Here is a 23,416-nt window from a genome sequence, read left to right as displayed (position 1 = left end):
AAACTCAGAGTAGAGTCTGAGAGCTGGCTGGGGTCTCCTCCCCTTCTTTTGCAAGGTTTTGAAGGGTAGACCAGGGAGATGAGCCTTGTGGTGTCTGTAGGGTGGGAATAGGGCTCCTGTTTTGTCATGGAAAACTACTTGAAAAGCCACAAGCAGAGTGTGATGGGCAATGCCAGAACCCACACGCACTTGGGGTTTCTGTGGTTCTTCGTAGCCTTGCCATGGGCTGGTCTCTTCTGTCTATGGAGCCTTTTTCTGCACTACAGTTCACTGACAGGAGAAAGGCAAGTGCTTTGTGATCCAAACTTTCTGCCAAAGTCCCTGGAGCAGCCACAGATCAAGACCGAGTACCAGGATAGATAGATGGATGGATGATGGATGGATGGATGGATACAGCCAGGTGGAGCAGTCATGACTCTGTCTCCTGACTCTGTGCTATAACTTGTGGCTTCCCACACAACTTGTCCACCATCCTGCAGCCTCCACGGTCGTTGGTGAAACAGATCCAGTTGGCATCATGGTGTTCAGCTACTTAAAATGTATCAAGGAAAGAGTTAAAGAAAACAAAAGCAACACACAACCACCCCATGTCATAAGATGGCTGTAACAGCTCCCAGAGCACTGATGCTGCACCATGGTTGTTTGAGGTGGTTGTAAATTTTATTCCAGGATCACAGGGGCCTGCATGATAAGGTGCTGGTGTGATCCACCCTTCTACTCCAAAATGAGGCTTCTATCACCTAAATTCCCCACAAAGTATGCCTACCCAGCCTATTCTTACAAACCTCCAGTGATGGAGACTCTGGTGCTTCCCCAGGCAATCTACTTGAGTAATTAACTGTCTGTTCTGTTAGAAAGCGTTTCATAATGTCTAACATCAATCTTCCTCCTTGCAATTTAAACCCCATTACTCCTCGCCCTATTTCCCAGTGGAATCAGCAAACGATTGATTCCTGTCTTCGTTGCATCACCCTGTGCCCCTATGAGAGAAAGTCTTGGGCCAATTTAGACATTGCCTCTGCCCACAGAGATGGCTCTCCTGAGCATGGTCACATCAGCACAGGGGAAAACAGAAAGCAAGGATCTTTTGGGGCTGGGGATTGGCATAGTACACTGACAGAAATGACAGCTGGCTTTGAGCCCGGAGCGGGGCAGTGGGGTGGATTTGCAGCATGTGCCCCCTGTGCTCTCCTGCTGCACCGGGGGTCTCTGTGGCATGGGTGCTTGGGGGCTGCAGGGGGGAGAGCGGCTGGGGCAGGCGGAGACAGTGGCTGCAGCTGCACCAGTGAGACTTGAGGTGACAGGGGAGAGGTTTGACCCACTGCGAGGGACCCCTTCCCGTCCAGACTTGTCCTCCTGTCCCCATCCCTGCCTCGGGTGCCTTCCCACACCCCCCACACCCCATCCTCCGTCCCTGCAGCCTGTGGGGCTGCCCCACTGCGTCCGGCCGTGCCACCGATGTGCGTCACCTTGTGCAACCGGAGCGACGCGCACCCCCCGGGGGGCCGACCCTCGTCACCTCCGGGCCCCCACACAGACTTTCTCCTTTAAGCCTAGCTCAGAAATGACCACGCTGATCCCTCCCACCTGCCCGCTCCCCCTGGCCCGGCCCTGACGTCAGGAGAAGGCGTGCGGATGCGTGTGTGTTCGAAGCGCACATCATACACACATCAGATACCGCAGATCCATCAGCAGGCAGCCGGAGGAAGCCCCCCGGAGCCGGGCTGCGGGCGACACCGCTGCTCCTCGCAAGGTAGCGGGGCAGTGTCCGGCCCCGCCGAGCACCGATGCTCTGCAGAGCGCAGCTCCAAGGAGCCCGTCGCTGCTAAGGAGGTGAGTAAGGGGAGGCACAATGGCCATCCAGCGTGCCCGGGCTATTGTAGCTGGAGGTTAAACTTCACGCACCACCTTTTTCTTTCAAACCTGCTTTTTTCTTTTGACGGTGGAGAGGTGCGAGGGTGAAGCGTGACTTCCTTGCGGTTTGGTTATTCCCCTACCAGCCTCAGGAACAATAACTCCCCTGGGGGTGGCGGCGGCAATGTTGCACGTCTGCTTTGGCTGGGGGGCAAATAATCCAGGGCTTTGCCACGGAGGTCTGAGCTCAGCTGGGACCCAGCTCTCTGATTGCCGCGTGAGGGGAAGGCAATTTGTGAAAAATCCCTCTTATTAAAGCAGGCTAATAATGATGTGGGCTTGACTTGGTGTTTCTTTGGGACTGATATCAGCTATTCCTGCTGATGGCAAGTTAGATCCACAAAGGAGGAAGGAAGGACACAGACGAAGATGTTTGTACCATGTCTTTTGAACACTCTGCTAATTAAAAAAATAAAAACCTGCACAAGGAAACAAACAGATCTCACAAACTCGGTATTTGAGAGTGATGGTTTTGCATATATGCTTAAAAGGTAAATCAAGCCTCCATGATGGTTTCTCCCTTTGCTTCTCCTCTGCATCTGTCAGCCTGCTTGCTCTCCCCCATGGCCTCCCTGAGAACTGGGCAGCCCAGCACTGACTAAGGGAGCTTTTTATAATCAATCCATAAAGGTGACATTCATATTTTAGCGCTAAGCAGGCTGTATCGTAGGCGAGACTATCTCAGCAAAGATCTCCGGAGTTGGGAGTGTGATTGGCTTAGCTGGGGAGGGGACGCTGTCAATGTACATTCCCCAAAAACTGCCTAGTTTTATTTTTCCTGTAGTATTTTGTCTCAGCAAAGGGGTTTGTAACACGCAGGGTAGACGAGGAAATTGCTTTGCTTGGTATTTAACTCTTAAAAGCATGATCTGGTAACCAAAAAACGGGAGCAGGGGGAGCTGAGAGGCTTTCATTAGCATCGGACAGAGACAGCATTTATAAAAACCTGCCAGACGCCAAGGCTGTGAGCCTTCTCCAAGGAAGGGAGGATGGAGAACCATACTCCAGTGAGCACTGTGGTGGCCCTCTTCATGGTAACCCCTGCCTGGAGCCATCCAGTTCCCCAGCTGGTTCCTGACCTTCGTGGCAGCCCCCCTGGGATCTCTGCTGACCACCGTGGTGTTGTTGGGTCCTTCAGCAGGTGAATATGCCAGGCAGCTGAAAAACGGGATTTTTGTTTTTGCATCAAGCCCTGGGGACACACTCGTGCGTCTGGAGGGGTGTAGCTCTTCTCTGTTTCAGCCTGTGTCTAGACAAGCTGGGTCTGGGGGGGGCATCAGCCTCCCCGAGGATGGCAGCGGGCCAGAGCATTGCTTTCCCCGCTTTGTGGGGTGAGGAGATGGCTACCGGCAGCTGGCTGTGGAGATGGGGTGTCTTTTTGACACACAGAGACCTTTTTTTCTACTGGGGTGGATTGAGAGGGATGGCAAACCTGATTCCTAAACTGGGGCCACTGGCAGTTGCAAGGGATGGAGAAAACATGATGGCGAGTGGCACGGCAGAGCCTGTGCAGGAGATTGCTGGAAAAGGCAGCTGAGGGAAAATAACCTTCAGCTCCTTGGCTGGGGTGGGGGGGAGCGGTGGCACTCGGGAGTGTTGTGGCAGACAGCATGTGAGCTGGGGATTTACAAAGGGAAGCGGCGGCGTGAAAGGGAACAGCCCATAAAGGCGACGGCAGGCCAGCTGAAGGGTCACGTCCACAGCCGGAGCGTGACGGCCGCCAGCAGAGCGGCCACCCATCCGCCCATCCATTCTGGGCATCCCGGGGGTTCCAGCGAATGGGAAGGAGCACAAAGAAGCGCTGCACGGGAGGGCCGACTCACCGAGGGCGATTAAGCTAATTAAATATGTATTCCCCTGCCTGGGCGAGGGACGTGTGAGGGGTTTTTCTTCGCTGCTGCTAATGAACGGGGAGTAGCGGACAGAGCCTGGTGCCTCTTCAAAAGGCTCTTTCCCCCCTTCTAGGGAACCTTGAAAGGCTGTTTAGTTAAACAAGGTCACAGCCAGCACCCAAGTCAATGTGTTTGGCTTTAAAGAAGGGGAGAGAGACAGTGATTTTATTTGATAAACCGCAGACCTTTCAGTCACCGCTGATGAATGGGGTACTTGGATCTGAAGATAAAAGCTGATGTGTCTACTGCCTGTCTGCCTTAATTGGCCTGGGTTTCTTGCCTTAGCCTGCGAGTGAGCGCTCCCAACTGTCAGCTCCGCCAGCTCAGGAGCCTGCCCTCCAAAAAATATAAAAGCAGAACTGGCTGCTCCTGCCAAAGGAGACCCTGTCACCAGAAGGCTCTGGGGTTTGGCTCTGAGATGGTTTCTTTGGGAAGGGGGGAAGGCAGACAGGGTGGTAGGTGTTTCTTATGAAGAGCATCCTTCCAGGGAGCCCTGGGCTCGGTGCTGCTCACACACCTCTTTGGCTTGAAGGATGGTCACCCTGGGAGACTCTTGGAGCAAAGCCACAAAGGGGAGACAGGGAGGAGCAAGGTGGAGGTCCAGCAGTGACGGAGAGGGGTTATGCTGGAAAGGCTTCCCATGCCCCACGGCAGAGCCGGGCTGCTGCAACCTCTCCTCTTGCTTCTTCAAAGTGACCCGGATTTCATCCCTGCACTGTATATGTGCGTGGGGTGGTGTTAGCCAGGCCAGGAGATTCCTGGGGTGGAGAGAGATGCTCTCGTCCCCAACAGGGGTTATCATGACCACGGGAGATGGAGGAGAGAGTGAAAATGCTTCCTGTGCCCAGGTGCTGCCTCCTTGTCACCTGCTGGGGCTGCGATGTGGAGAAAGAGTTGGGGAGATGATGGTGGGGTGGAGCACAGGAAGGGAAGGAGAGAACAGGAAGGTTCCCTGACCTCTGGCTGGACCTCTGGAGGGGAGATACTGGCAAGGATATGCTTATGTCCCGTCTTCTCTCAGCCCGCTTTTGCCCTGAGTTTAATTTCTCGCTCCATTTGTTTGTTGTGGGGATTTAAGTGAGATGGGAGGTAGGATACTGCTCTGGAGCCTCCTGTGGTGCCAAAGTTCCCATTCAACCTCAGCTTCACCAGCACCAGCAAAACCAGGCATTCAGCCGCTTGGCACCAAGGATGACCCACAGAATTGGGATGCGTGTTCCAGGTGCTGAAGAGGGGGAGAGTGTGTATGCTGGCTGCAGGAGACAGCTTTGGCATGGCTGCAGGACAGGATTCCCTGCTCCAGCCCCTGCTCCAAGCAGAAATTAGAGCAGGCAGCTCAGGGATATGTCCGGGGATGCATATTCCCAAGGATGGGGATCCCACAGCCTCGCTGTGCCCTGTCCCTGTGTTTATCCCAGTAAGATGCCATCCCACATCAGGGCTCCCTGCCACATCACCATGGGCCAGGCAGAGCCCCCCCCAGAGTGCCTGTGAGTGATTGTGTCCAACTTGTTCTCCCACATGGAGCAAGCCCAGCTCCTGGGGGCAAACAGCAGCCCAGGAGGGGCTTCTGTCCTTGGCCTTTGGGATCAGATTGTCTGCCTCAGTGATGCCCAGCCTGCTACTGTTCTAGACCACTCCTTGTCTCCCAAACCAGGGAGCCTTCCAGAGTACCTGAGACTGGGCTGGTCCTGCAAGTGAACCTGAAGCAAACCCACTCTTGGTTGCCATTTCACCAGCCCACACCGTTTTGTCCCTGCAAGGCTCCCGCTCCGGCACACCCCTTCCCCTTTGCCTCTTACTTTTCTATTGCCTCTGGGAAACTTCCATTTTTTCAGCCCCTTATGGATGCCAACCAACTCCCTCAGCATACTAATAGTTTGCTCCAAGCATCATTATTCAGGTTAAATACCCTCCATTGTCCCTAATCTGGTGGGGGAACGGAAAGGCCTTGTCAGTGAAAGTGCGCACAGAGGAGGTGCGCCATGGCGAGGCCATTTTCATAGTGGCGGCTTCATGATGTGGCAGAGAACTGAGGGCCACTTCCCCCAAATCATCCCGCTCCTACAGCCCTGCTGCCTCCTGGGAAGCTGACAGATCCTGCTTTTTGCTGGCCTAAAGGGGCCAGACTGTTCACTAGCACAGGCAGGGAGGTCGGATGGGGACACAGATGGGGGCACAGATGGGAGCTGTGAAGCCACTTGATGTCTGGCCTGGCTTTGGGGTGTCTCACTTGGGTGCTCCCTGAGCCTCTCAAAGCTCCACAGGCATGGGGGAAGGAGAGGTGAGCCTGAGCCTCGGAATGGGAGAAGGAGTTGCTGAGCCGGGGTATAGGGGAAAGACATGCTGAACCTGGGCATGGGGGCAGGAGATGCTGAGCCCGTTGGGCCAGGAGCCAAGGAGCCCCTGTGTGGGGTAAGATGTGGAGCAGAAGACAAGCATGTGTGCTCCAGTTGCTTCATGGCAGAGGGGAGCCACTGGAGCACAGGAAGGGTTTGTTGTGGGGGTGGTTGGAGAGCCAGTGAGGGGAGAGACATTTTGGAGGGGTTAGCAGAAGTGACTGGAGATTGTCTTGAAGGGCAGAGGAACATGGTGGCTTCTGCCTTGGGGTAGGACTCCAGTGTGGCCTGTGCCGCCTGGATCTGAGGGTGAAGCTCTGCAAGGTTGAGTGGGGGCAATTGTTAGGACACTGTCTGAGTCCCAGATGGGCAGCATCCCATGGCAGCATCCAGGCTGGACTGGTAGCAGTGGGGACCCAGTGGCAGGCAGACCCCCTGGCAGGGGAAGCAAGCAGAGGTGGGTGAGGGGAGCAGGAATTGCCTGATCCCTCCTTGAAACTTCAGCTGCTCTAGAAATCTTTTTCCATGTCCTTGGTGCCTGCTAATTTCAGAGTGGAGGTGACCCCCTTTTGCACATCCCCCCAGGGCCTTCATGTCTCAAAGGGCCACAGTGAGTCAGGAAACAAATTAAATATTCTCTGGGTTTCCTGGTGTGTGCAGGTGTCATCCCAAAAGATGCTGCATGCCCCAGTGGGGTGGGAAAGGGCTGAAGTGGGGAAGGGAATGGTAAGTCTATAGGATGTCAGGCTCCTCAGCTCCAGGTGATGGGAAAACCCCCAAGGCTGAGGAGTGATGGAGATGGGTGAGACCCCTCACCCAGGTCACCCAAAGAGAGGTGCCCCCAAGCAGCTGCTGGTGTGGGGCACCCCAGGACAGAGGCACCAGCGTCAGATGCAGTGACTGATTGGAAATATTGGAGCAAAGGCTTTCTGAGCAAGTGGCTGCAGTGCTGATCATGCACCAGAGCATCTCACTGGGAGGCTTAAAAGTGCACAACCCCTCCAATTTCATGCTGGGGTGCTTCAGCAAGGACAATAGTGCCCACAATTGCTCTGGCATGACACCTCTGCGGGGTTTCTTCCCCTTAGGGCTTTAACTCCTTGCAAACTGTATGATGCCAGCTGAAAACTGGAGCCTAATGATGGCAGCAACAGGAGGTTGTGCTTGTGTTGTGGCTCAGCTGAGGTGCTGAAGGGGTGTGAAAGCTGCTGGCAGCCCCACCACAGCCTACTGGTGTCCCTTCCTGTACAAATGTGCCGCTGGCTGGGGCTGGAGTTTGGTCCTAAATCCTATAGGGCTGAGGCAGCCTTCTCTGCTGGGGAGACCTCAGACCCCTGACCTTGACCTACCTGTTGTCTCAGCCTTTCTCCTTCACTCTTTTATCAGAAATCTCAGGCTGGGACAAGTTCTCAGAATCTGGGACTGGAGACTCAGGCATGCTGGCACTGCGTGGGCATCCTTCCCAAAATGGTCCCTGCTGGTGGCAGCTCATATTGCACTGCTTCTTTTCCCAGGGTGTGCTTTTTAGTGACTTCATCTCAAATATATGGGATTATCCTGGCAAATGAGCCACAAAACAGGCTCTTCCCTCACGACTGATTTGCTGGAACATTCCAGGCTTCCAGGGGCAATTCCTAGTGGTGGGGGTTGGTGTCCAATACGGAAGACTGGCAGCATGCTGCCTGCTCCCACAGATGGTGGGAGCAGCGGGGCAATTCCTGACAGCAAATTGTCCCTGCCAAAAGCCCCACAGAAGGGCCTGTAACCCCCACCTCCTTTTGCTCCCCAGGTCACCAGCCGTAGACCCGCACGCCCGGGTGTCCTTTCTCCTGCCGCCCGCCCGCCTGCCCCCAAAACGGAGGAGCCTGCTGGTCCCACCATGTCCTCGGACCCCAGCGCCCCGCCAGCGGTGCCACCGCTGCACTCCCCCAAGTCCCCAGTGTGGCCCACCTTCCCCTTCCAGCGGGAGGGCAGCCGCATCTGGGAGCGAGGCAACGTCCTGCTGCGGGACCTGCCCAGCCCCCTCCCCACCAAGAGGACCAGGACCTACTCAGCGTAAGTACCTGGCATGCGGGTTTGGGACCGTCCAATTGAGCTGAGCAGGGGCTGTGGTCACCTGCAGTACCTGCAGAGCCCTTTACACTGGTGCACTTTGCCAAAGCAGCGCCAGGCATCGCTGCACACACCTGCCAGGGGTGCTGCGGGTGGGTGCCGTGCACTTTCCCAGGGGCCATCGTGTGTTCATAGCAAACCTCTCCTCGTGCTGCCCCTCGTGTGAGTGCCACCAGTGAAAAATCTCCTTCCCTTTCCTCCCGCAGGACGGCGCGTGCCTCCGCCGGTCCCATCTTCAAAGGCGTCTGCAAGCAGTTCTCTCGCTCCCAGGGCCATGGGTTTATCACCCCTGAGAATGGCACAGAGGACATTTTCGTGCATGTGTCTGAGTAAGTCCTGGGGTTGTGTGGTGCCAGAACACCCCGGGGGAGCCATGCCAGCAGGGGAATGGAGACTTGTGGGCTGGGGTGTGGATCTCTCCACTGATTGGGAATGGGGCTCTTCCTGCCCTCTACCCCTCATCACCTGTGGGTTTTCTTTCCCCAGGCACATCTGGTGGGTCGGGTGCCTTCCTTGGTTCTGGGTGGTCTGGGGCAGGAGTTCTGTGTCTTGGCTGCAGCCCCACTATCTCTCCTTTCCTCTCCCACAGCATCGAGGGGGAGTACGTCCCAGTGGAGGGGGATGAGGTGACGTACAAGGTCTGCCCTATCCCTCCCAAGAACCAGAAGTTCCAGGCGGTGGAGGTGGTCCTCACTAACCTGGCGCCGCACACGAAGCACGAGACATGGTCTGGCCAGATCATCGGCTCCTAGGCGCCCAGGGGGCTGCCGGCCACTCAGCCCCACGGAGCAAGCCTGCCCGGCCGCTCGCAGGGGGCGTGGGGGAGCCGAGGCGGTGGTGGGGCCGGGGCTGCCCCCGAACATGCAGGCGTTTGCGTTCAGTGTCTTTTATAAGGTTACGGTTTCCTTTCTCTGTGTGTGTTTGTAAGTGTCTGTCGAGGGGGACAGGGGAAGCAGAGCCCTCCCTGGCCGCCCCCAGCTCTGGGGCAGCACCGAGCCCCATGTCCCCTATTCCTTGCCCCCCGAGGCCATGGGGAACAGAGCCCCCCAGCCCTCCAGCTGCCCTGGGCTGAAGCAGGTGCTGAGAGCAGGAGGGGGCATGGGGAGGCTCAACCTCCTGAATCCCACTCTGGCAAGATGGGAATCCCACTTGGTTCACAGTGGGATGTGCCCTGGGGCAGGGGCAAAACAAGGTGGTGTGGGATGATGTATCACTGTGCAGGATCTGGGTGGCTGAGACCCATCCCCATTGCTGGCAGCTCACAGCACCCACCTGAGCCACATTCCTCCATCACAAGATCTCAGGTCAGCGGTACCACGAGGAGGTGAGTGACTTACAGGAAGCAAAGATTTAGTTTTACAAGACTAACAGCTGCTGGCAGGGCACTGGGGGCACTTGGTGCTGTGCCTGGGGGGCTGCACCTGGGCACGGGGCAGGGGGGCACTTGGCACCTCTGTGCTCCCCACCACTGCCGGGCCAGTAGCGCACTTTTCTTGGCTTGGTGCTGACATGGTTTTGGGGAGATGGCCGCTTTCTCCTCCTCCCCTTGCCCCCCCAGCCCCCTGGGGACCCCTCTTCCCATGCGTGCGCGCGTGTGTGTGTGTGTGTGCATGTCTGTAGCTTGCTGGGGTGGTGAGGGGCTGAGGGGTCTGAGTAGCCCCAGCTGTGGGGCGAGCACAGCCCCCTCCTCCCCAGCCCCTCAGTGTAGGCAGGGTCTCGTATACAAAGCACAAACTTAGTTTTTGGTTTCTCTGCCATACCCTGGCCAGGTGGGCTCCCACAGCTCCAGGGAGGGACAGGGACAGTGTGCACTGGGCTGGTCCTGAGCTGACCCCAGGGAAACAGCACCTGTGCTGATGCTCTGGGAATTATCAGCATCTTAAAAGATTTATTTCAAAGCAGGGTTGGGAACAGTGGGGTGCCAGTAGACCCTCTGAGCAGGGCAGGAAGTGACAGCCAGCTCCTGGGGCACCTGCTCAGCAGGAGGTGCCAGCTGGTCCTCAGCATGGACCAGCGTGGGGGTGTTTGCCACCTTTCCTGCCATTGTTGTTGAGAGGGATAAGTGGGGAGAGGAGCGGGGCACGGCTGGTGCCATGCAGGACAGCTGGGCCTTGTGGATTCAGGAAGACCACCACATGCTACCCCAGACCAGGCTGGTGTGGGGACTGCCCTGGGACCCTCTGGCCTGTCTCACTGCCAACTGAAAGCCTGGCTCTTCCAGGGGCTGTGGCAACCCTGGCTCAGGCTCCAGGCATACCCAGGACATGCAGTCAGCTTGGCCAAGGCAAACTGATTTTTAGTTTCTCTATTTTTTTTTTTTTTAAATAAACTAAAACCCTAGACTTGTTGTTGTTGGTTTTACAACTCCAGTGTGGTTCCCGCCTGTCTGACCATGTGTCAACCTTTGTAACATTGGCAATAAACCATTAAAAGTGACTTTCCCATGAGCCCTGCCCATCCCGGCTTTTTGTCCTGTGTGTTTGTATCACAGTGGGGATGTTGGTGATTCTCTCAGGTAAAGGACCTGGAGCACCCAGGGATTAATCCAGGCGTCAGAACAGATTCACCCACCTCCGCACAGTATGTCCCGGGGGGCTGGGAGGGCTCCAGCCTTTGCTCACGGGGAGCACACTGTGAGCCTGGGATGGGAAGCTGCTGCCCACCATGAGGGGTGACCAGGACCGAGGCTGGTTCCTCACTGCTGTGGGCATTTATAAGTGTGGCTGCCTGTAGTCTGGCTGCCTTTCACCCCCACACAGCCCAGCACAAAGCACATGCTGCCTCCAACTGCTGCGTGTTGTGGCTTTAATAGGATTGATTTTAATTTTTTTAATATACGTATCTATGTATTTAAATATATTTCTTCTTTAACAGTTGGTATCAGCCAGACAGGAGCCGCCCATCTTGCACGGATATGGAGACACGTAGCAAGACAGTCCCGGGCGTGGGGCCTGCCACACCTGCTCACTCATGCACAGGGAGAAACCCCCACTTGCTCTGTGGGCACCCACCGTGACAGGAGCATCAAAGGGGTCTCAGCGACAGGCATGAAACGTCCCCTAGGTGTAGGGCTCCCATCCCTGTGTCATCCCTGCCTGCAAAAACACAGCATGGGCAGCCAGGGCTCTCAGTGGCCCTGCTTGAGCAGGGGTGTGGGACCAGGAATCTCCAGAGGTCCCTTCAACCTCAACCATTCTGTGGCTCTGACACCCTGTGGCTGCCCCACCTACTTCTCATGCCGCCATCCTCCTCCTCATCCCTCTTGGCCTCTTGGGTGTCCAGGTGGGAGATGCCCTCAACTAGCCCAAGCTTGGTGTAAGAGAGAGGAATGGGGACAGTTCCTGAACCTGATCCCACCCATGCACAAGTGAGCTCCTGAGAAAGCGATGGCTGGTGCCTCAAAGGTCATCTCTGTCTCTCTGCTCTGCTCAACCTGCAACTCACCCCATCCTGAGCAAGGGACATACTCCCACCAGGAGCAGCCTTGGACAGAGCCTGCCTTTCCCTTCATGCCAGCCCCCATGGCCACCATGGTGCCCCATGCCGTCAGGGCTAGGCCCTGCTCTTCACTAAACTCACTAGAGGTCCAGCTGGCTTTGAATAGACTTACAGGAAAAATAAACTCCCCAAGACTCACATGTAACCTGATCCACAGTGAAACACAGAAGGAGGAACCACAAAACACACAATTCCTCCATGAAGGTTGCAGTGAAGGGCCAAAACCTGTGACCTGTGAAACGGGTACCCTGCATTCAGGCTTCTCCAACAGGTCCTCTTCTCCCACACAGAAATCTTCTCTGGGTAGAAGGAGGAATTTGTGCATTTGTTGGGGATTTCCAGATGCCAGGCAGACAGCTGCACTCATGCAAATGTGATGCATCAGAGATCTGATGTGTTGTAGTTAAGATGTGCAATTAAGTGGAGGAGACAGCACCCCACCAGCATTGGTCATACAGTATCCTTGCTCCTGCGGCCAGGCAGCCGCTTGGAACTCTGCCCATGGCAATGGGGGAGCCCTGCCCTGGGTCTGAAAGCACCAGTGTATCTCACCTCAGGAAGGTGGTGGTGCCTTGCTTAGGTGGCAGTAGGCAGCTGCGAAACTTCTCTCTGCAGTCCAGCTGCTAGTGGGAGATGAAGAGCAACGGTGAGGAAAGCAGGAAGAGGAGAAAAAGGGTAGAAAAAACAGGAGCAAGAGACAGGGCAGTGCCATACCACCAGGGATGGGCTGAGAAAGACTCCTGGGGAGCAATGGTGGGAGGTTTGCAGGAACCTCCAGCACTCTCCAGGTCCACAAACGCCAGATCGCGTGTCTGGAGGAGCTACAAGCAGGACATCTCCCTGAGCTCCTTTTGAGCACTAAATTATGACTAGTGCTACTAGTGTGGCCACACACCCTAAGGTAACTGCCGGGAATAAGAGGGAGAAGGTCAAGGGAGAGATGTGGGTTTGCAACCCACAAAGATCCAGGGAGAGGAATAGGACAGGCAACGGCTGCACTAGACACCCTGCCTCCCTAAAGATGACCATGTAAACTGAGTGTGTGGGACAAGACGGGGTAGAAAAGCAAGCTTGGAGGGCACTGCTTGGGAGGTGCCTCCATTGGCACTATGAACCACATTTGGCCTGTGTTGGTCCTCTCTGAAAATATCTCTGGCAGCAGGATGGAAAGCTGAGCACTGGAAAGCAAGGAGACTTGGTCTGTTATGAATGCCCTGGGTAAGGTTTTACACAGGCACATCTTTCTAACGAGGACAGACTGCAGGAGCTGGGCCTGTTTAGTCTAGAGAAGACTAAGAGGGGAACTCATTAATGCATATAAATACCTCAAAGGCAGGTGCCAGGAGGATGGTGCCAGACTCTTACCAGTGGTGCCCAGCGACAGGACAATGAGCAACGGCCATAAACTAAAAACACAAGAAGTTTCACCTCAACATGAGGAAGAACATCTTCATGTAGAGGGTGGCAGAGCAGTGGAACAGGCTGCCCACGGAGGTCCTGGAGTCTCCCGCTCTGGAGACATTCAAAACCCACCTGGATGCATTCCTGCTTAACCCACTCTAGGTGACCCTGCCTTAGCAGGGGGTTGGACTAGATGATTTCCAGAGGTCCCTTACAACCCTAACAATTCTGTGATTCTGTGGTCTGTGTCACCTAATGGACATGGGACTGGGAAGGCCATTGGAAAGCCTTCTGCCCCAAACTGCTCCAGAGCATGCTCTGCACACACCAGGTGCCAGCATCCTCCAGCCATGCCAGGCAAGGTCTGACTTGAACATAGAGAATAATAATATAGAAAATAAACCCTAGGGGGCTTTTGTAAGCTATAGAGAAGAACTGGTTTCTTCATGCACCCGAGCAAAGCTCAGAGCAGCAGCCCAGTAATTTTAAAGCTATTGTTCCCAGGTCACCTGTAGGGAGGGACTGGCACAGTGTGGCATTGAGGGCAAGGACATGGTGACCTCTCCATTAGAATGCACAATGGTGCAACAAGATGGGATCCCAACTATTCCTTCCTACCAAGGCTTGGAGCAAACAGCCTTCCTGGCTTCTTGCCTTGGAGCAGCTCCTGTGAATGTCTGCAGCCTCAGCAGCCCTGGCCTCCTGGGCCAAGGTACAAGGGAGAGAGAAAGATGAGAAGCATATTCCCTCATGCAGAACTGTTAAGAGAAACAGAGTGGAAAAGGAGAGGAGAGGGAGCATGGGGAGGACACACACATGCTCTCGACTGTCCCTTTCAAATGCTTTCCAATCACAAAAGCATCTGCATCACCTCCCACCACAGCCGAACTGTCAAGAGAGAAGTTTTTCTGAAGGCGAGGAGGGTCTGGTGCCACGACCCCTAGCCACAGATGGGGAGTGCCGAAGGGCTGCTCAGCTAAGGCTCCTCCTGCCACCCGCCCGCACTCGTGTTACATCCTCACCAGCTCTGTAAAGTGTTTTTTTGGTCTACCCTGAGCAGATTCCTCAAATCAAGGTGCTTTTCCTGGTGGGGGGAGAGAGTGGGACTGGGGCAGGGCTGCAAGGACCTGGCAGTCAGCACTCATTGGCTCTTTCTGGAAAGAAGATTTCGCGGCATCGCTGGACCGTGTCTTGGGGGGACTGGACACTGTGTCCCACAGTGCGGGGATCGTCATAGATTTCATAATCGTTCCCTCCCTGCAGGGAATAGAAAACAGGGACAGCATTAGCAGGGTCTTGCCAGAACCACCTCATCCGTGAATCTGCATTTTGCCCTGTCCCCTGGGGAGCTGGGGTGGGAGCCAGCAGCTGGGCAGGCAGGGGTGGGAAGGGGCAGTCAGGGCTTTCTTGGCCCCAAGGGCTGGGAATTCTGCTCCCTCCCTCTTGCCTCCCCTCTTTAATGCCAGAGGAGGAGCATAGACAGGATGGGGAAGGTCCCAGACCAGCTAAGCTTGTCCAGGAGCCTGGGGTTAACCCCTGCCCTGCCTGTGGAGTGGTTAATAGAAGGTTACCCCTGTGGAAGGGTGGGCACATTTGGGGAGCAGAGGTTGCTGGAATCTGGAAAGAGCTGAGTGGATGATTAATCTGGTCTGCAGCAGCAAGGAAGCATCATCTTCCACTGCTCTAAAGGGAAGGTGAAGCCGTTCTTGCTGTTGAGAAATCCTCTCCTGAGTGTTGGGGGCTTGTGTTTGGGGTCGTTCAGGCTGCAGGAGTGGCTGCCACCCTACTGAGGATGCTGGGGTAAGGAAAGCAAGGCTGAGGCGGACCTGCTTCCCAGCACAGTGAATCTGAGGTGATTTCCCCACAACCCAGTAGGGCTGCTGCCATCACAGAGACCACCACAAACCCACACCACAGGATAGCATCTTCCTTCCTCACACTAAAGGTCTGTATTGGTGCCAGTAGGACCAAAGCCATGGGGCCCTTCATAGAGCAGCTCCACACAGGAGAGAAAGCGGCCATGTGCGGGGTGAGTGGGGAATACTCACAGGGGTCGTCTCATTCCCAAAGAAGTGGATGGTGTCGAATCTCTCGTCATCGAGCACATTGAGGCAGTAGCGCTTGTCCCAGCCCTCTGGGAACACGTCAAAGCTGATCATGCCACCTGCCAGCAGAAGGGAGGGCATCGGGAAATGTCACTGGGAGCTGGCAGGGTGTCCCACCCTGGGATGGGCAGGAGGATGGGAAGGAGTTGGATGTCTGTGCAGACCCACCACTCCAAACAGCAGCCATGAACACCACCAGCTCTGCCTGGGTGTTCCTCTTGGCATGTGGCTAGGATAGTGGCCGAGGCTGTTCCTATGACAACAGGCTGGAGTGACATCAGTATGGCTGGGGTGACATTAGCACAGCTTCCCTGCAGGCAAGCAGGAACCGGCAGGTTCCTCCCAAGAGAGGCATCTGTTGGGGGAGGTCTGGGGTCATGCCTTGTGGATAGCACCAGCACGTTCTGTGTCCCAACAGGGGACAATGACCTAGGAGACTGGCACCAGGCTCTCTGCTAGGCTCCTGCCTGGACATCCCTCATGCTTCCAAAACCACTGTTCTGATGCTCCTTAGCCGTGCAGGGACTGGGAGCTCCATACACTGTCTGTACATACTGATAAGGACCTTGCCACAGAGGTACCACGAACCCATCAACATAATCAGGGTGCGACCCCGGCCCATCACCTCTTGACATAAGAGCTAAGTGAGGGTTGCCAGCATCTGGAGGGGCACCAAGTCAGATGTGACAAACACACAGTGGTCAGGGAGTTTTCCCAGAGAGCCTGCATATGGACATGGACACCCACAGCCAGCAAGGGTTAACAAACTTCCCAGCCCCTGCTCTTAGACGAGACAGAGTTTACCCCAGCACTGGGCTGCCTTTCTGGGGCGCTTGGAGGCAGCACCTTCTCCATCCTCTCAAGGTGCCCCACTGCATGCACAGGCTTGTCCCAGCACCAAGACAGGTGACATGTTCCTCCCAAAATAAAGCTTGTGACTTAGGGCATATATATGTTTAGGTCTCCCTCAGAGCCAGAGAAACGGGGATTTGAGCTGGGATGTACATCCTCCTGCTCATCTTCTCCAGGAAATCTACTGGAGTATCCACCAGAAACCCTGGTGTTTCACACTCTCCTTCATAAATGATAATCCTACCTTTCTCTAAGGAAGGTGGTGAGTTGACAGACACCAATCCCCAGGGCTGCTCAGCCATGCAAGTCCTGATGCCATGATCCTCCCCTCCCTGGCTGTTTTGAGTGTCCCTATTGGTTTGGGGATTCCAAACCAAGCCTCCTTGGAGCCTGAGGAGCTTGAGCTTGAGCCTGTGCATCCAACTTGGAGCAGAGGAACCAGACAGGATGCCCTGGACAGAGCACTGTGATATAAATGGGAGCAAGTGCCCTATGAGCTCAGGGATGGGGATGTCCCCGAGCTTGCAGCAGGATCCAGCATCTGAGCAGGAGCTAAACTTGGTTGACATTATTAAAATCCTTCCTGGTTTTGCATCCAAAGCCATTTACCTGTGAAAAACACTGCCTTTCACAGCATTCTAGCCTTTCAAACAGAGTTGGGAAACAAGAAGGGGCTCCTGATGCCAGCTGGAACAAGAAAAGGTGGTGTTGAGGAGAGCCAGCACTGTCCCTCACCTAGGCAGAGCAGGGGTCTGGAGGGGCTGCAGGGAGATCTCCCACCACCTCTGGGCCTTGTATCCTCCAAAGCCTGGGAGAAGGCACATGAAGCCAGCTTGGCAGAAGGGTCCCCTTTTCATGTGCCCTATTTTTGGATGACACCCCGTGTTTTCTTTGTGGATGAGTGGAGGGCCTGCAGCTCCTCTTGTCTTCATGCTTTTACACAACAGGCCTGGGCTCTTCATGGCAGCTTCCCAAAGTCAGAGGAGAAAGGCCCATTGTTTTGCTCTCACACCCTGTGAGTGCGGGGACAGAGTGGCAGGGACCTTGTCTTTCTCTGCTGTAACAAACAGTGTGTGTCAGTGCTGTGGGCAGCACAGGATGCCCCTGGTAGGATGCTGAAGGCAAGCAGAAGCTCTCAGAGGAAAGCCCTTGGAGGACCAGATCCTTGGTACTGGCCCACATTGGATACAGGAGTGGGTGTCACCCGCTGCCTCTCAGCCTCACCATCCCACTGCCCTTTGGCTGGGCTGACACAGGGCACCTTCTTATCTCACACATATCTACCTGCCCTGCAGAGGGTCTTCTTCCAGCATCATCCCCACCACTTACACACCCTCATTTCTCTCCCCTGTCCTGGCCAGACCCCCAGGATTGCTCAAGCCCCTCCTGTGGTTCCTCACCTTCAGTGAGCTGGCTGTAAGAGCCACACCAAGAAGTGGCCCTGCAAAAGCCCATGGCACGGAGCTGCAAATTCCTTATCCCTTGTCAGCTCTTTTTCCAGGAAAAAAGATGTTTCCCTTGCACCCCACCTTCCCAAGAAAATCCCAGAGCCCAGACACACATAAGGCTCCTGTCTCATTCCTAGAGAGGAGTGCATGTGTTGGAGCTCTGCTGGCTGCCCTGTTGCTGATGCTTCAGCCAGAACAGACCCTTTGGGCAGCAGTGGGTTCCATGAACTGAAATTAAGGCAGGGATGATGTTATGGAAACCTTCCTGTCCAGTCAATTCCCAGGGAGGCAAATCTGCAACGCAGTTTATTCTCTGCTGTGGCCCTGTCATGGATGCGAATGCAATGCCCCTGTGGCAGCTCTCCAGGACTAAAAGCTCCTTCTGCTCTTCTCAAGGTCTCCAGGCCCTCAGAGGGAACAGCTGGGATTCTTGCTCCCCTTCCCAAAATTTCATAGAAAACATGATAAAGACAGAGCCAAGGAAGCCCTCCCAGCTCACCTCGGGAGAAACGCAGGCCCTTGCCAGCAAACTCCCTCTGCAAGGCTGCCACAAACTTCTCCCGGATCCGCTCTTTCTGTGGAGGAAAAGGAAGGAAAGAGAAGGAAACAGGGTTTGAAAAATTAGATGCTGACAGTCTCTTGGAATCCACTGTAACCTGTCTGCTGGGCAACTCTGCCTTATTGCTTTGCTCCCTTCCCAACTATCCTAGGCCATTTAGCCAACTCCTACCAGTCCTGCCCACTGCCCAAGTAAAAGGCCATCAGCTCAGTCCATGGGGAAGAGCAGATCCCAGCCCTTCCTTGGCAATGAAATGCAATTGTTTCAGTTTCCTAGAAGACCAGTTCATAACCCAAAGTCTCCAGTTTTGATTAAGAAGTCTTGCAAGGACCAACTGATCCCTCAACCCCAAGAAAGCTCCCCCAGGTGTAAACCAGTATGAGCAGGGGCCAAACGCTCCAGAGACCTGCCCAGGAGATCTCTGGTGTCACTCTTTGAGTCTGGAAAGCTCATCAGTTCCAGCTCTGTTGCAGCTGGGAGAGTGGGAGAGAGGATAGGTGCTGGGCCATCTTTGGGTACTGTAAATGAGGAAACATGCTGTTAAATAACTGCCTTATTCCCTGTGGCTCTCCCACAGCACAGAGAATCCTGCTGGACACCCCTTCACACTGGTGGTCCCCAATGAAATCCAATTCTTCCATTCATCTACGTCTCCCCTCAGGTTTTCTGATTCCCAGTCCTGTCTCCACCTTGCTGCATATGTGCCCAGCTTGGAGCTGGGCTCCCTTCTCCTTGGGAAGGGGAGAAGAACATAAGACCTGAGATCTGTGGTTGTGCAAAACCAGCAAAGGGGAGGGTGAGCCCAAGTCTGGCCTGCGTACCTTGTCCAGCTCAGAGAACTCAATTCGCTCTTCTGGGGTGCAGCTTCTTCCGATGGGGGAGATGTTCAGCATCCCATTGCGAAACTCAATGAAGGTTCCTCTGTGGATGGGCAAAGGGAGAAGGTTACTGGGGCAGGGAGAGAAAAACAACCTTTACAGGGGAATGGCTGCTTAATGAGGCTCTGCAAGGACATGCAGGAGGAGAGAAGCCATGCCCACTCATGGGTGCTTCACGCCAGGAAGGGACCAGGTAACAACAACTGCTTAAGATCCCCCTGGGGTGCATAGTTTTATAAAAAGAGACTGTAAGAGAAGAGGAATAAACAGTTCTGTGTGCCCTGGGGACAGGCTGGACACAAGGAGCTTAGGTAACATTTTCTAATGTTGTGATAACTGCAAAGACAGCTATTGCCTTGCCTGGACCAACTGCCTGATGAGACTGTGGCATCTCCACCCCATGAGGCTTTTAAGAAATACTGTGTGGCCTGTGAAGCTTGGGCAGTGCAATAGCACAGGTCAGCGTAACTCACTGCTGATGTCCAGCAACTGGCTGAGGAGCAATCAGGCAATTTGTGTCCTCGTGGGACACAAATCAGGGCCTTCGTATCTCCCATTTGACCCCTGAACCTTTGACTGCAGCTCTTATCTAAGCTTGCCCAGACAGCATCCAGTTCTGCATACCACCCTTGCTGCTGGGATCACTGCTAGGCTGCTTCCTCAGTGGGCTGGTTGAAAGCATTGAGCCGGCAGAAAACTGCTACCTTCTTTTCTCTCTGCTGTAAACCCAGCTAGTTCTGTTTGCTTGTCAAGGGGCCAGACAGGTACCAGCACTGGTGGTGCAGAAACAACAGGGCACGGCAGCACTGCTAATGTGAAAACAGATTGAAGCTCTTGTGGAAACCTAGCTGGAGCAGAGGGATCCCCTTCCCTGTCCAGCGGAGGATTCCTGATCACATTTAACCCTCTGATGTCCCTACCAGCCCTGCCTACTGTTTCTCTGTGATAAAGTGAGTCTGGAGGAAAAAAGTTCTTCCCCTCCTGTCCCATTACACAGTGAGGAACACCATGGGGAACAGACACACAGGCAGCCATGCCTGCAGCCTGGGAGCAGCATCTCTGCAGCACCCAGGGTTTGGTGGCTCATGCCCCAAGTCAAGACTCAGGAGATCTGGGTTAAAGTCCTTGCTTTGCTAGAAATCCTATAAGCCTAAATCCACAGAGCTACTTGGGAGCTGAAACTTCGCCAGGCTGTTGGGTAACTAGACAGCAGTGAGGCAACCAAACAGCCTTGAGGGTTCTGGGTCCCAGCCTGTGCTTTCAGGGGCCTGTTCAGCCAGCAGTCTTGTTGCAAGGAGCCACCCTAGCCCCTCTCACCAGTCTTTGTATTGCCACATAGTGACTCATATCAAGCAAATAATCTGGATCACAGTGTAGCAACTTTTACCAGCTTAATCTCGACCCAACAGCTCACCCGCTCAGGTTCACTGTACAGACACATGAGGAGAGCAGGAAAAAAACATCCAGGGCGAGGGGGAGACAGAGCTGCTGCTTTCAACAGCACTGAGTGGCTCACGCATTTGTGAAACTGTGGTCTGAGGTGGGGTTTGACCCTGTACCCAGGCTGGCTTGACTGCAGGCTGCCTCTGAAAGAGGTCCTCCTGCTCTACCCTTCCACTTTCATGCCATCTATTCCCTCTCTCTCCTTTCTGTACTAACAGGGTGAGCTGATCCAATGGAAAACTACCCTTTTCTGTCCTGGTAGTCGTTTAGTCTTCCTTCAGAGGAGGTGTACCAACTCAGCTCCCCCTCTGGCTGCTGGATATCAAGGGGAAGACCAGATAGGAACACATGGCTGGGAGTAGGGCAGGGCCAGCCAGTGACACTGGTTTAGAAACAGTGAAACCGTGTGCTCAGGCACTGGACTTCCCATCTTAAGATCCATTGTTTGCCTGTTTGGAAACTCATATGACCAATAGTGCCTGATGCCTTGACCAGTAACGAGCTGGCACCCGTTGTCCTAAATTGGATACATGCAGTGGCTGCACCTTGCTTCCCCAGGAAGAAAATCTGAGGGGCCAAAGAACAGTCATTATGCTAAAACATAATGCAGACTCTTCAGAACAAAGACTCTCCTCCTCCTGCCCAGGTCAGTGGGACACTGATCCTACACAGTGCCTCTAGATGCTAAGATAAAACCTGAAGCAAGACAAGCTCTGTAGCTCAGCTGTTTTTAGGAGAGCTCTGGAGCCCAGGGCTCCCTAGAAATTAGTGTTATGACTACCATTTACAAGCACTTGGGCCGTTACCGTTTCTTGGGCAGCTTCAGCAATGCCATGTAGTTGAGACAAAAGTTGATCAGATCCTGCAGCAGCTCTTCCCCCAGGTGGTCCTGAATGGCCTGCATGAAGAGAAGGGGAAGTGAAGAAGATGCCTGACTCCCTAGGAAGCCCACCTAGAAGAGTGGGACATTCAGATCTGGCAACTGGGGAGAAGAGGCTGTGTGGGGCAGGCGCTGGTCCCCACGGCGAGCAGGGCACAGGGCAGGAAAGCCACGGCTGCAAAGGGAGCTGGACCTACCTGCTTGGAGACCAGCTGCCCATTCTTGTATTGCACTGTGCCGTTCTCTGCGAAGACATAGTCAAACTTTTCAATGACTGGGAGGGGAGGAAGCAAAAGAGGAAACATGAGTATTGCCTGGGAAAAACAGTGAAAAAGACTGGGCTTAGGGCTGAGTGAGCCATCCTCCTGCTTCCATAGTCCCACACTTTCCAGAGCGCCTGTGCTCTGCAAGGGGCCACTGACCATCCTACTCTCCTTGCTTTCCACAAGGCGGATGAGATTATCTTCTGCTCACGGGTGGGGAGCTGACGCACGCAGGGGGAAACGACCTGACCGAGGTCACGGACTGAATCAGTTGCAGGAGAAGATAAGGGCTCCAAAATGTCAGGCTTTCAAATACATGCGTGTTACTCTGCTCTCTCCTCTGCCCTCCCCAGTGCCAGGCTGCCGGGATGATGTGGTTACTGGTTATCTAATTCCAGCCCCTCCTGCAACCCAGACACGCAGCACTGGCGACTCAGCAATCCGCCTCAGCCGGGAATTTCTCGGCCTCCCTCTGCTAGCGAAGCGGGAGGCAGAGCTTGGAGCCCAGTGGCGCTTGTTATCCATGCCGGAGAAGGAAAACACGGTGGAGGGAGCAGGGGCTTCCCTCTTGCCCTCCCACTCCCTTCTCTACCCCGTGTCCCCGTTGGAACCTGCCGGAGACCCCACATGGAGCAGCAGGGAGGCAAAAATTGCCGGGGGATGCTGCCCGCTGTATGTGGGGGCGCAGCTGTCAGAGCCCTGATGAAGCTCGTACAAAACTGACGCTGGAGTCAGCAGCGTGGATCGGAGCATCCCTGCCGGCTCTCCACAGAGGGAGGGGGAGCCAAGCAGCAGCTCCGCCTGGGCGCCGCCAGCCTCCCCAGGGGCAGTACTGGGATTGGATTTAGAGCACAGGTGACCCCCGGGAGACCTCGTCGGCCACGTCTCACCTTCGTCCCCGTCCCCCAGCTGCTCGGCTATCTTGGCATAGTCGGAGCCTCCCACCACGCCGATGTGCACCCTCTCCCGCAGCTCCCGCAGGAACGCGTCCACCTCCGGCTCGATTTTCTGGAGGGGAAGCAGCGGGTGAGGCCGGAGCCGACGGGACGAGCTCCGCCACGCTGACCTCGCCCCCGCAAATAAAAAGCCCACCGCCGCCGCGCCTCGCTACCTGCCGAGCCGGCGTCAGGGTCCCGTCCACGTCGAAGAGGCACAGCACCCGGCCCCGCGCCGCCGCCATGCCCGCCGCCGGCCCGGGCTCTGCGGGCGGGAGGCGGGACCGCGCCGGGGAGGCGATGGCGGCCGCCCGCCCTCCCCGCGCCCGCCGGCGGGACGTGCGGCCGCCGCCTCGGCACCGACCGGGGGCTCCATCGCCTCGTCAGGGGAGCCGCAGCGTGCTGGGCGTGAACGGCGTCCCCGCTTCAGCTGTCTCCTTAAATCCTTGGCTTTAGAGCCCTAGCGAGGGACCTGGGAGTCTGGAGGAGGGACGGTGTGGGGAGTGCGTGTTTTCACATTTGCTGCAGTGCCCCCCGGAACTGAGGGGCTGTGGGTCTGGATTAAGCTGCCTGGTAAACTCAGCTTCCCTGGGGGTTTCTGTGTCCTAGCGAAGGACACTTCCCACTGTCCAGCAGCACACACTCACCCACTCAGTCCCTGTGCCTCATCTTGCTTTTCCAATAGGATTAGCTATTCGTAGCTAATGTTCCACTGGAGAAGTGAAAATACCCTCTGCACAAAGCTAGTAACTTTTGCTTTGACCTGCTCACAAGTCATTCAGGATTTAATTAGACCATCTGGTCAGATCATATTCACATGGCTCCGTATTATGCTGGCCTGATAAGTGACATTGAAAACCCCCTCCCCACTGCCATCTCCTACAATAATTCCTGAAT

The 23,416-nt window shown here is 55.2% G+C and overlaps 2 protein-coding genes across 2 annotated transcripts; one reads left to right on the top strand and one right to left on the bottom strand.

Moving 5' to 3' along the window:
* Positions 1–1,606: 1,606 nt before the first annotated feature.
* On the top strand, positions 1,607–10,704 carry CSDC2 (cold shock domain containing C2). Its single transcript, XM_050325405.1, has 4 exons — positions 1,607–1,833; positions 7,935–8,200; positions 8,464–8,586; positions 8,847–10,704. The coding sequence occupies exons 1-4, from the start codon at positions 1,636–1,638 to the stop codon at positions 9,007–9,009; spliced, it is 750 nt and encodes a 249-aa protein (XP_050181362.1). The 5' UTR covers positions 1,607–1,635; the 3' UTR covers positions 9,010–10,704.
* Positions 10,126–22,839, bottom strand: PMM1 (phosphomannomutase 1). The gene is made up of 8 exons (XM_050325403.1): positions 22,696–22,839; positions 22,475–22,592; positions 21,519–21,595; positions 21,248–21,339; positions 18,942–19,041; positions 18,061–18,136; positions 15,205–15,320; positions 10,126–14,413 (listed from the first exon to the last, which is right to left on the bottom strand). The coding sequence occupies exons 1-8, from the start codon at positions 22,762–22,764 to the stop codon at positions 14,291–14,293; spliced, it is 771 nt and encodes a 256-aa protein (XP_050181360.1). The 5' UTR covers positions 22,765–22,839; the 3' UTR covers positions 10,126–14,290.
* Positions 22,840–23,416: the final 577 nt, after the last annotated feature.

Source organism: Myiozetetes cayanensis, unplaced genomic scaffold, assembly GCF_022539395.1.
Source record: "Myiozetetes cayanensis isolate MyiCay16 unplaced genomic scaffold, myiCay2020 scf3, whole genome shotgun sequence".
Lineage (NCBI taxonomy): Eukaryota > Metazoa > Chordata > Aves > Passeriformes > Tyrannidae > Myiozetetes > Myiozetetes cayanensis.
Note: the sequence above shows the minus strand (reverse complement) of the source record. Positions and strands in the feature narration are given on the sequence as shown.

Coding starts and splice junctions, on each gene's coding strand:
- CSDC2 (XM_050325405.1), top strand. CDS start 1,636: ATGCGTGTGTGTTCGAAGCGCACATCATACACACATCAGATACCGCAG. Junction 1,834..7,934: donor AGCCCGTCGCTGCTAAGGAG/GTGAGTAAGGGG, acceptor TTTGCTCCCCAG/GTCACCAGCCGTAGACCCGC. Junction 8,587..8,846: donor ATTTTCGTGCATGTGTCTGA/GTAAGTCCTGGG, acceptor CCTCTCCCACAG/CATCGAGGGGGAGTACGTCC.
- PMM1 (XM_050325403.1), bottom strand. CDS start 22,764: ATGGCGGCGGCGCGGGGCCGGGTGCTGTGCCTCTTCGACGTGGACGGG. Junction 19,042..21,247: donor CTGAAGCTGCCCAAGAAACG/GTAACGGCCCAA, acceptor GCCCATCCACAG/AGGAACCTTCATTGAGTTTC. Junction 18,137..18,941: donor AGTTCTCTGAGCTGGACAAG/GTACGCAGGCCA, acceptor TTTCCTCCACAG/AAAGAGCGGATCCGGGAGAA.